Raw genomic sequence first — 12,961 nt, forward strand, 5'->3', positions numbered from 1 at the left:
ATATCTAAAAAACTAAATGCCTAGTGTTCATATAAATTTTAAGACTTCAACTTATCTTTAGAATGTAAGGGGATTAACATTGTTAGTGGTGTGTGTTTGTTACAGCCTTTGTTAAGTTGTATATTTGGCTTCCTCTAGGATGAACTGTCACAGAGGCTTGCTCGTCTTCGTGATCAAGTGTAACTTAAATGACCGGTGCTTCTTTTTCCTTCGTGTGTGAAACATCATTTGTGTGTGCTTATAGATAAGTTTACGCTCTAGTTACAAAACCACCATACATGCTGGAATGTTTGAACATTATTTCTATATGATGATTTCTTTTGCCTTGTGTATTTCCCAGTGCATTAAGAAATTCCAGGGAATTTCAACACTGGCAAATGTTATAGTTCTGTATATTATGTGGAAAAGTGTAAGGGACATATTTTTGTAGATGTCTTTGAGAAAGCTAGCATTAGTTTTCTGTATATTATACATCTTCCTCAAATATTAAAGCAAACATCTATCACCAAAGTACAGCTAAGTAATTATGTCAGAATAATGTGTAGAATAAATCCTTTGTGTTTTTATCGAAAGTAAATTTCAATTGTCTGTGATGAAATTTGACTTTGTTAAAATTAAAAAGAAGGAAAGCATGTTTATTTAATATGCATTAATAGCCAAGACCTTCTTATTTTACGTGTGACAAAATAGACTGTATTGTTTTCTATGGGATTTTTGAAAATTCTTTTTATTTTGAATGTGTGGTTGTTTTCCCTGCATGTACAACTGTGTATTGCTTGTGTGTCTAGTGCCCACAGAGGCCAGAAGACGACATTGGATCCCCTGGAAGTAGAGTTACAGACAGTTGGGAGCCAATGTGTAGATCCTGGGATGCAAACCTATCTCTTCTAGAAGAGCAGAAAGTACTCTGAATTCCTGAGCCATGTGTCCAGTTCCTGGTTTTTGTGTTGTTTTTGTTTTGGTTTGTTTATTTTAGAGCTAGGACAGGAATATGTAGCCCAGAGTAACCTGAAACTCAGCCTCCAGCCTTGGTCTCTCGGTATACGCCACCACAACCAGATCATTTTCTATGATTTACGGGGTATTTTTGTTATGTGCATTAGTTATTTTACTGTTTCTAGGATTTAAAAAAAGTCAAAAGTGGCTTCTAGAAGAAAGAAGTTATTTTGGTTTATGGTTTCAGAGTGATGAGGGTCCATCATGGTGGGGAGGCATGGCAGCAGGAGCAGGGAATGGCAAACACCAAGCAGAGGGAAGAGGCTGGATGTGGGACAGGACTCTAAGCTCTCAAAGGCTACCCTGCTGACATTTCATTTAGTAAAGCCCCATAGCCCCATAACTTTCCAAATAGCACCACCAACTGCGAAACAAGTATTCAGATACATGAACCTATGGCCTCCATTTCTCATTCATACCATCACACTCCTCTTTCTGGTTTTCATAGACTCATAGCCATATCATAACACAAATGTATTTAGTCCAACTTTCAAGGTACCCATAGGCTTTCTCAGTCTGAATACTATTTGAAATTTCAAAGTCTAGCATCTCTTGTGAGACTCAAAGCAATTTCTTAGCTGGAGTCACCAATAAAATCTAAAAACAAATAGCATACTTCCAACATACAATAGCACAAAATATACATTATCATTTTAAAAGGGAGGAAGGGGAATATAGTAAGGAAATACTGGACTACAAAAAGACTGAAACCTTACAGGGCAAACAGAGAAGCAAACCCTGTAGCTCCATGTCTGGAACTTTACTTTCTAAGTACCTGCATGGCTTAACCCTCCAGCTTTGCTGCCCAAAATAACTGCCCACTCTCTAGTGTCAACTTATCTTAGTTACTTTCCTGTTGCTGTGACTGAGCACAATGGCCAGAAGCAATTTATAGATGAGAGAGTTTACTTTGGCTTACAGTTCCAGAGGGATATAAAGAGTCCATCATGGTAAGGGAGGCATGACAGCAGGAGCAGGAAGCTAAGAGATCTTTCATGACAAACACGAAGCAGAGAGAGCCAAGTAGAAGTGGGGCAAGGCTATACAATGCCTCTCTGGTGAAACAATTCTTCCAGCGAAGTTAAACCATAACCTGTACCATAACCTTCCCAAAGAGCACTACCAAGTAGTGATCAAAGTTCCAAATATGTGAGCCTATCTCATTCAAACCACCACATTATGTAAGGAGAAACACAGGAAATATTTACTCTGTTTTCATCAGCTGTTAAGTTTAAATTATTAGTTGTTATCCATAATTTAATGATGACTATTCCTTATTTTGTAAGCCTTTTAATTGTCAATATGTTATATAACTAGGAAATTTCTGCAACATTAATCCAAACAAATTAAGGTTTGTTTCTTCTTACACTTTCTCTTTGCAACATATTATTATTACAATTCCCAGAAAGCTCTTTTTTCAGGATGCTTCCAAGACAACAGCTCTCAAAAACTCCTGGAAGTAGACAATAAACAAAAACATTGTATTTTCTCTGAGACCTGTGAGATGTGTATAGCCAACGGCATAGCTGTGATGCTCTCTGTGAAGAGTAGAGGAGTTATGTAGTCCAAATCAGTGGTGGGAAGGTTTGCTTTTCCAATAAAGCAAGGCACCCTGACCCATGCCAATATGCTGTTGAGTAAAGGTCATTCTTGTTATAGACCAAGAGGAATTGGAGAAAGAAAGCACGAGTCAGTTCACAGATACATTGTGGGTCTAATCTGAGGGTTCTCAACTTGGTTATTGTGACAAAAGAAGAGAAGCATATTCCTGGACTGACAGATACTATGGTGCCTTAGCAGTTAGGGCCCAAAAGAGCTAGCAGGATCAGAAAGCATTTCAATCTCTCTAAACAAGATGATGCCCATGAATATGTTGTCAGAAAGCCTTTTAAAAAAGTAAGAAGCCCAGGAAGCACCCAAAATTTAGCATCTTGTTGCTCACATGTACTGCAACACAATTCATTGCATTGCTCTGAAAAAACAATGCACTAAGGAAAATGAGAAGGCTACAGACTATTGTAAACTTTCGGCCAAGAAAATGAAGGAAGCAAAAAGGGGGACAGGGGGCAGAAACAGGTTACCAAAATGTGGAAGCTATCCTCATCCTTGCTGAGCTCTTCACCTTTTCTTTCTGAATGCAGTCAGAATAAGTCTTTGTGGCCAACATAAATGATCAGATCTTTTAAAAAATTAGAAAAAAAGCTTTTCATACATTCAAATGAAATGTTTTAATGTATTTAATGGTTCATTTAGTTATACCTAATTTTGTTATGCTATATTTGCATTATATTAATGTCACAGTTTTACATGTGATTATTGATTCATTTTCCAGAATCATTCTTTTCAAGATAATGACCTTTAATAGCAAAAATAATAAGCAGAAGTAGATAAAATGTTTTGTCCAGTCATACAAGCACCTTCCATCTCAGTGGAAGTTGGGAGAATAAGATGAAGTCAGGGACAACAAAGGCAGCCGTGTACAGACTTCAGACTAATCAAGCAAAGCCTTAAAAGAACACCTTTGATCACCTGCTGTACTACCTGTAATGTCCTCAGGCACATTTATATTTTACTAAGCAAAAATAACTCTTTAGCACTTGTCTACTTTTTTAATGTTGCAGTATCAACTGTGGGAAAGTAACCAATTTGTGTTTTAACATGTATACTACTAATCTAGGTTAAGACCAATCCATGAAATAATTCTAGTGTATCTTGAAGTTCAGTTGAAAAATAAGACCCTGTGTTTCATCTCCAGCACCATGAAATGTTATTTCCCTTATAAGTCATAAAGGTATTCAAAATGATATAATGAAAATACTTTCTCCAGCAAGTACTCAACTATTCATATATTATATCTCTTATGCATAATAATGTAGGTAAGTGAAGATTATATTTACTTGCTGCTAAGTTAAGAAGTTTTTGATAATTTTCTTTAAAACTTTTTAACTTCAATAGTAGTTGATTATATGTTTGTGGCCACAATATATGCTTTCAGTTTTATTTGTAATTGATTTGTCATTATTAAGACAATGTTGTTTGTATTGGAGCACCCTAGGTACCCATGGAAGAGATTTGATGGGCTAAAGTATTTATGACATAAATAATTTGCTTTCCATTGGTATGAATTAAATAGCTTCTGATCTTTTAACTTGAATAAAAATGTTAGGTTTGATATTACCGCTTAGCTCCACAGCCAACTGTCCATCCCTTTATGTTACAACCATGTCATATTTGCTTTTTAAAATATTAATATTGGGGCTGAAGAGTTAAGAGCTTATGCTAATGCTACAAGAGTGACCCAGCAGCCACACCAGTCAGTTCAGTGTCCCGTAACTCTACCCCCAGGGTATTCAGTGGCCTTTCCTGGCCCGCACAGTGCACCTTCACTCATATTTACAGATGCACACAGACACACATACCCATAATTTAAAAGTAAAAGTATACAGTCATGGTGGCACAGGCCTTTCATCTCAGCACTCACAAGACAGAGGTAGTCTCAAAAAATATTTTTAAAATATTGATAAGGTGGGTAAGATAGTTTAGTAGTATGTATAGGCACTTGCCACCAAGCCTGATGACCTGAGTTCAGTTCCTTTGACCTATATGGTAGACAGAGACCCAGTTCCTGCCAATTGTCCTCTGACATCCACACATTCCATCTCATGTATACATCCATTTATGTGTATACAAATACAGTTTTTGAAATTAAAAAACATTGATGGACACTAAGTTTTATTTTTACTGTCATATATTTGTTTTTTGTCAATGTAGTGAAAATTTACCTCTTAGACTTTATTCCTAAATCAGTAACCTCAGAGACTTTAGCATAATTTTACTTCTAACTTGATAATGGCTTCAAAATTTATAAGTAGCATATCAGAGTATACTATCATGAGAAGTAGAAGAGTATTTTTCATTTGTTTCAAGATTTAATCCTCCATCAATCTTATGTTTTTCTGATGTGTTTCCTAAGCATTTGATGATGTCAATTGCTTGAACATATATCCTCAAATGCTTAAAACATTTTTTGCACTTTGTCCTATTGGATAAAGAGGCCAATAATATTTCTCCATTTCTTCATGTATCTTAATGCTTAAAAACCATGTGCTTACCTGTGAACCATTTTAGGTAACATTATGGACTAGTTTGTTTTACCTAGTTAATTGATTACTCACAAATGCCACATGGAGGAAAAGGAAAAGAGATGTGAATCTTGGGAAATCCTCAGGAAAGAGCATCTGTATTATCTGGAGAAAGCAAAAAGAAATGATAAACAGAATCAAGCTCACCAGATTCCTATGGATTAATAATGTTGCTAATTATTTCAAGATAAACTGAAAAAATAGATCCTCCTCAACAGGCCACAGGGAAAGATGATGTGATCAGTTCTGATACAATTTGATGTGCTGGGATGGGGGGCTCTTTTCTGGCGAGTAGAGCAGGGGGAATAGGGGAAAGAGAGAAGGAGGGTGGACCACTAGGAGGAGAGGAGGGAGTGGGCTACAATTGGGACATAAAGTGAATAGGTAGGTAGGTAGGTAGGTTGATAGATAGACAAACAGATTGATTGGTTGATTGATTTTTTTTAAAAAATCCTAATAGGACCTAGAGAGAGTCTCAACAGTTAAGAGCACTGGCTGCTCTTGAGAGAGGCCAGGTTTGATTTCTAGCACCCACATGGTGATTCACAACCTTCTGTAACTCCAATCCCAGGGAATCCAACCTACTCACTTAATGTCTGTGAGTTTCTGCACACATGTGGTGCATGAACATGAACTTGTACACTCAGACACATATAAATAAATAGTTTTAAAGTTGTATTTACTCATACTATTTTTTTCATGGGAAGGATTTTGTACTGTGATGTTTCACAATCATAATCGTTTGGTTATTCCAAACTCAATTCTCTAATACTAATTGAGAGTGTACTTATCATGTGATATGACAATTTGTTCTTGAAACTGAGGAGACAGAGCAGGATATTATTATCCTCATTTTCTAGAAACTGCAATGGAAGATACTGAGTGATCTCTACAAGGTCAGGTCAGCTCACCTGTGCAGCTGAACTCCAAGGTTTTTCCTCCTTTCTCTGTTGCATAAAATTATGGCATTCCTTGTTCACATGCCACCTAAAAACTTATATTACCATACCTGCTCCTCAAAATGGAGAGGCTCTGAGGGATGGTGAACTCCCTGCATTGTCATGTACATTCAAAGCAAAATCAGTTACCATCTGCTGGATTTCTGGTTTTCCACTATTCAATAATCCTTCCTTAGAGGCACTTTTTAATGAAAATTCCTAGAAATATATGCACTATTGATAGTATCACCTATCACTTCAGTATGACTTTATGCAAAATTCAGTAACCCAGATGCCTCGTTCTAGTGAAATATCTGAAATACTACAAGTGCAAATAAATGTTGGCTGGAGTGGAGATTAACATGGGTAAAGACAACCTCCCAGAAATAGGGTTGGGTGGAATTGTCAGTCTAAGGCTAGGTACTATGAAGAGAGTGTTTGGCATAGAATTAGGAAAGCCAAGAGAACAATCTACTGCAGGTAAGTTTTGTCAGTCTCTATTGTACAAAGAGTCTGTCTTAGCCCTCATAGAAGTGATTACTTCAACAACTGTCAGGGTTGGGAAAAGTGCATAGTACATCTCAGTAGTTGTGACTAGATCCATGATTTTCGATCGTGAATAAATAGTAGCATTACTTGGGGCCATTAACCTCAGTATTTCAGAGACAGAAGCAGGTGTATCTCTATGCGTTTGAGGCTAGCCTAGTTTCTATAGCCTAATAGCAGGGCAAACAAGGCTACATAGCAAGACTTTGTCTCAAAAAAACACCCAAACAAATAAAATTCACAAAAGTCTATGTTATACCCCATACCAAAACCTTGGTTTTGTCACTTTCATGATAAGTGTGCTGGATGGTTTTATGTCAGTTTGACTCAAGTTAAAGAGGAGGGAACCTCTGTGCAATCAGGTTGTAGGCAGGCCTGTAAGTCATTTTCTTAATTAGTGGTTGATAGAGGAGGACCCAGACCATTATAGTTCTGGATTCTAAACAGCACCCTTCCACAGCCTCTAGGTTCCTGCCCTGAGTTGTCTTGACTTCCTTCGATGGTGAGCAGCCAAATAAACCCTTTCCTTTCCAAGTTGCTTTTTGATTGTAGTGTTTCATCACAGCAATAGAAACCTGAATTAAGACAAGAGGCAAGTAAGTGAATTTCTTTGTGCTTCAACATCTTTACTGTAAAATGTAAGTTATTACATTACCCAACATAAATGTTCTGAAAGGAACACTTTGAGGGCATGTTTTCATTGAGCACTGAGACATCAAAGCCTTAATTGATCAGTGTCACTCTCTAAGCCTCAATTTTCTTCAACTGTCAATTCAGAACAAAGATACTCACTCGGCTAAGAGTAATATTTTTAGACTCAAATAATAGAAAATCTGAGTGTATACTGTAAAGTATGAGCGAAACCATGTAGCTAAAAGAGGTTATGAAGTCTTATTCTCCTGAAGGGAGAGATAAAGAGTCACTGTCAAAATTAGTGGAATGTCTACAATTATCCAATCCTTGGCCTGGAAAGGCCTTTACCTGCCATTCATCTAACATCTTCATTGTTTATAGAGTACAAAGGAAAGTTATAGAGAAAACGGCATACTCGAAGTCACCAGAAAATGGTGACATAGCTAAGAGGTGATTTGAAGATAAGAGCTGATCTTAGATCCCAAGGCTTCTGCTGCCATTTTATATTCTGTACCCTTTGTTCCTGGCTCCTCTATATCTGAGCTCTTTGTGTCCTGTGCTGTAAACAAAGAGCTTGACTCGGCTTGAGCCATTAAACAGCAGGACTGTTTTTTTTTTTTTTTAGAAGACATGGAGTTCATGTGATCAGTTAAGATGTCCCTGTGTGCTGTACTGATTGTATGCATCAGAAGCCTGGGAATCCTGAACTGAGAAATGAATGGGGGCATGTTTCTTACACTTTGTGCTTAAGGGCCTTTCTCATTTACTTCAAACTACTATTGATTTTCTAACACCCAACAGAAAATTTGCAACTCAGAGCAAGACTTAGTTCAATTGTTTAGCTTCCAGACACAATATAGTGTGTGGGTATGTAGGTGTGTCCTTTTAACAATAGTTTAAAGAATTCAAAGTTTGGGGATTAATAAACAGAGGTGGACAATGAAGTGGCTTAGCAGGTAAAGAGCACTTACAGTGCAAACTTGATGACCTGCATTTAATGCCTGGAACTCACATAACTGGCACCTCAGAGCTAGGGTCATCTCTAAACACACACACACACACACACACACACACACACATGCACACAGGCATGCACCAAACGCATGCACCATGCAAGTACATACCTTAATGCTAAAAATAATGTAATAAGAAGTGGACAGAAGCAGGAATAGTGTATTTAGCCTTAAAATTAAGGCAGGCATTATGCCAAAGGAGCAGATAAAGCAATTGTCCATGGACACTTAAAAGTTGTAATTATGAGAAATGATCTTGATTTTTAAGATATGGTTCTAGAAATCTGTTATCTTCAAGTGTCATTACCTTATCTCATACCTGAAATTAATAATTTCAAAAACACAAGAAATTAATCTACATCTTTCTCACTGCCCTACACACAAAAAAGAAAAGTAATTAATAAATAATTGAAGAGTCAACAACAATCAAGGTTTCCTTTAGCATATATCATGGGAAACCTTCATTTGCCCTCAATCCGTGTTATACATTAGTTCCAGCCTGTTAGAAAAGACTGAGACAAATTGATATGACCTGGAAGTTGATAAAATCCATGGCAGTTCAACACTAACTTTTCCTTCAGACATTTAACAGAATTGGTTTGAACATCCCAAAAGACCTATCCTCACATCTTCTGCAGGCATACTTTTTGTCCATGATTAAATGTTAATGTCTTATCAGATTTCAATTATTCAGACAGTAAATACTAACATTTATTATATTAATGCCAAAAGGCTAAATTGTTTAATAAATCAAAGGAGATTGTAAAATGCTGCTAGAAATATTGTTTCAAAGTTAGAAGATACAGCTTTCTCTCTCCCCTGGATCGTTTGACCTTTAATTTTTCAGTATTTAAACGACACTGCAGTTTTAAGTGTGTTTGTGTGCAAAGGGCCACTTAGCTAAAATAGAATGAATAATGTGATCACATGGAATCAGTGGGATGCCGAGGCTATTCAGAACTGGCTTGGCAAATCCTGCTGATTAAATTGTCAGCAAATTTGTGACCTGGTTGACTTTAAGTAGCTTGTAATTGGCCTTGCTGGGAACACATGCAAGACTATATTGACACTTTAAAGTTCAATTTGCTTTCAGTAAATTGTTAGAACTTTATTAGCTTTGACAGCTGCTTACTTTCAAAATCGTCCACATGTTTATTGACATATTCAAGTGACTTGTGCAGACAGCTCTTCTGATCCACTTTTACACATTGCTTGTAAGCTATTAATCAACTCAGTTTTTAAATTAATGGTCTTAATGTATTACTATTACCATCATTTTAGAGTTTTTGTTGTTTATTACTATTTATATGTGATATGAGCACTTCATAGGTAGTATCAGCTTATGTTTAACTTTTCTTTATCCAGCCTTGACAGTCTCCCTTTTAATTGGGGCATTTAGAATATTCTTATTTGATGTCATTAATGTCAGTAAACAAGTGGCCAATTTTGAAAGTAAACAGTATAATTAGCCTTATTTTTTGTTTCCATTTGTTTGCATTCATTTAGATTAATCAAGCATTTTTTTTGTAATGATGTCTTAGCTGCTTAGTTTATTTGCTATAGTTAGTTAGAATGTACCTGAAATATATATCACTTCATGGATAGTATAAATTCCAATTCTCTTCCCATCTTGCATTTTGTGGCTATCTTATAAGAATATTAAGTTTTAATTATTTTTGTGTTCTATCATATTTTTAAAAGATTTAAATAAATTTAATAATTGTTATAATTGTAGACTTTGTGTATATGGATACATATATGTGTGCATGTACCACCTTAGCGGGACTGCCATTGTTACCTTTTTATATTTGTGCATATTCGCATTTTTTTGGATACTATTTTCCTTCCTCTACAAGCATTGCTTGTAACATCAATTATCTGATGGTGAAATGTTTCCATTTTTTCATGGCTTTAAGTCTTCCATCTTTAATTTTGAAAAAATATTTTCAGTTAGTACATGACAGACTAACTGTTTTTGTTCCATACTTAGTGTTTTGCTACAGTCTGATACTGACTGTATATAGCTCCTGAGGAAAAAAATGCTGGTATCTTCATGTTTTAGACTCTGAATATAGAGTATTTTAGTCCTCTGGCTGATTTTAAGATTTATATCCTTTGTCTCATATTTTTAATATTCAGCATTATTTTTTTAATGTTTCCTGTGGCTTCTTGAGCTTCTTACATGGATTTCTACACTTATAATTTAATCAGATTTAGAATATTTTTAGCTATTATGCCTCCAAATATATGGGAGAGAGTACTGAAGATGAGCATCTGACATCAACAGCCTGTCCCATTCATATATAGACATGCTACTAGTGTATATTTTTCTTTGTCTTCTTTGGATAATAAGCATTCCTACAGTGATCTCAAACATTTTGACAACCTAACTAGAATTGAACAGTATACGGCTGGCTGGAAATATGTTCCTCAGATTCTACTCATACTAGCTCTTTAGAAATAGAATTGGCCAGTGTTGATTTCTGGAAAAATGTGGCTATTTTGTAAATGTTCTTCTCAACTATTTTTTTTCTTTCTGGTTAGTTATATTTATGAAGGACTGCTGGCCACTGAATTTGAAGCATTCATTCTTTGCTGTTTAACAGGAGACAAATCAATATGTATTGTCCATATTTGTTAATTTATTGCTGTTACAGTTGGACTGTGTGTGTGTATGTGTATGGGTGCTGTTGAGGGTATATGAGTACAGGTGCACATGTGCAGTGACATGAGTCTGAAGGACAGAAGAAAACTTCAGTTTTGGGTCCTCATCTTATACTTTTTGTGAAATATGGCCACTTCCTTGTTGTCTTGTTGTTTGCCTCTGCATAGGTCAGACTAGCTAGCCTGTCAGGTCATCTCCTGTATTGCCTACTATATTTTTTCATTCTTTTTGTTATTTTTCCTTTTATTTTATGTTTAATATTATAGTATAATTTCAACATCACTCCCTTTTGTCCCTTCAAATCCTTTCGTGTACACCCTCACTGATCTCCTTCAAATTCGTGGCCTCTTTTTTTCACTAATTGTTATTGCATACATACATATATGTGTGTGTGTGTATATAACCTGCTCAGTTCATATAATGTTACTTGTACCTATGTTTTCAGGGCTGATCATTAGGCACTGGACAACCAATTGGTGTGTTCTCCTGCTCTCAGCTATACTTAGTTCTTTGCCTGTAGTTCTTTGTGTAGAGTTGAAGATTTTGTTGGGTTTCTGCATCCAATTTCATTGGTGTCAACTTTGCTCAGCTTACATTTGGGCAGCCATGTTGTTTTATATTAATAATATTATTTTTTATTTTGGTAGTTTTCTAGTATATTTTTACTTAAGTATAAGTGTATTTTATGTTCTGTCTTCTAACTTGAAGGATATTACTTTTATTAACTTCACTGTCTTTCTCCATCTTGTCAGCCAGTCACATGCCTTTAAATACAACCTTTATACAAATAATTCATCTTTGTTTCTAGCCCCAAACATTCTCCAGAATTCCTGAATGTTTCTAGGACTTATCTTGTGATTCTGCATCTCTTGTACTCAGCTAAGTGGTCCTGGTCCTATTCAAACTGTAATTGTGGTAAACTTGCTTCTACCATCTGCACCCAGTCATTATCATCATGTCTTGCTGGGTTAGCCATCGCCTTCTAACCAGTTTCCATGACTCCATCTAAATTTTAAAATAAAGCTTATTCTTATTGTTATAAACTTTTATAAAATGAACATATCCATTCTATAATAGTATTAGACCCCAGAGTCCTAGCCAGATTACCTTCTTCATGCAGTAAGCAAAGCTGTTCTACATGCAAAATTTCAACAAAACAAACTATTCTTCCCACTGTAGGCCAGTGTTTGCTGAGACCAACAGAATTCCTGATAAGGGAAATAACAGAGTGCACATATATAAGAAATGTTCCTGTTCCAGGCTTTCCTCAGCTACCAATAGTTCTTTGTGGAGGGCTGGGGCTTCATGGGCATTCTCTATGTGCTTTGTAATATCATTTGGTGCCCTCCCTGTTCAGCTCACAATTTGGACAGTTATGTTAGTTATATAGCTTTATGGCTGTAGCTTCAGATATTACTAGAAAATACAATATCACAGCAAACTCCCTGATCCTCTGTCTTTTACACTCTTTCCACCCCACCTTCTGCAAAGTCCGCTGAGCCTTAGATATGTTTTGTAGATGTATCCATTGGACTGGGTTCCATAAATCTGCATTTTGATTGTTTGTAGTTTTCTGTGGTAGTCTCCATCTGGGGCAAAGACTAGTTTCCTTGATAACAAATGTTTATATATTGTTGTTTGGGATTATGCTGGTTTAATAAATTAATGGTTGTAGATCCTACTGCAATAACTATTACTTCACTAGCACTGAGTAGTTTGCTAGTTCTCTAGTACCAGACATGACTTCCCTCTTTTTAAGAGTGTCTTAAGTACAGAGAGCTGTTGGTTACCAGACAAGTTATGAATACCATTACTGCACCATTAGGGTTATTATGCAGTGCTGGTCATTTATGTGGTTCGTTGGGGGTTATAGCCTCCCTCCCAGTCTTTGGAAACTTGCATGGTACCAACAGTAGTTTTTATCCTTTAGATGAGTACTAGAGCTACAACCATCCTACCATGCCCAGTTTTTACATGGAATCTGTAGTCTATACACTTGCTTAGCAGGTGCATTATCCACTAAGCCAT

The 12,961-nt window shown here is 36.2% G+C and overlaps 1 protein-coding gene and 1 long non-coding RNA gene across 3 annotated transcripts in view; one reads left to right on the top strand and one right to left on the bottom strand.

The window, feature by feature from the left end:
• Positions 1-5,816, top strand: part of LOC311601877 (charged multivesicular body protein 1B2) — a 44,136-nt gene extending 38,320 nt beyond the window's left edge. The window contains exons 8-9 of one of the 2 annotated variants that reach the window (XR_014780674.1): positions 139-2,828; positions 3,002-5,816. Coding sequence is in view for 1 of the 2 variants with exons in the window: in XM_084789596.1 (XP_084645722.1) it covers positions 139-183 (45 nt within the window). In the remaining variant the exon portion in view is untranslated. Of the gene's footprint in view, positions 1-138 lie in introns of both variants that reach the window. The other variant, XM_084789596.1, reaches the window with a different exon arrangement.
• Positions 5,587-12,760, bottom strand: LOC311601878. Its single transcript, XR_014780675.1, has 2 exons — positions 7,671-12,760; positions 5,587-7,603 (listed from the first exon to the last, which is right to left on the bottom strand). It is a non-coding gene; the product is annotated as an uncharacterized lncRNA (long non-coding RNA).
• Positions 12,761-12,961: the final 201 nt, after the last annotated feature.

The sequence above is a fragment of the Acomys minous genome, assembly GCF_964271855.1.
Source record: "Acomys minous genome assembly, chromosome: 7".
Lineage (NCBI taxonomy): Eukaryota > Metazoa > Chordata > Mammalia > Rodentia > Muridae > Acomys > Acomys minous.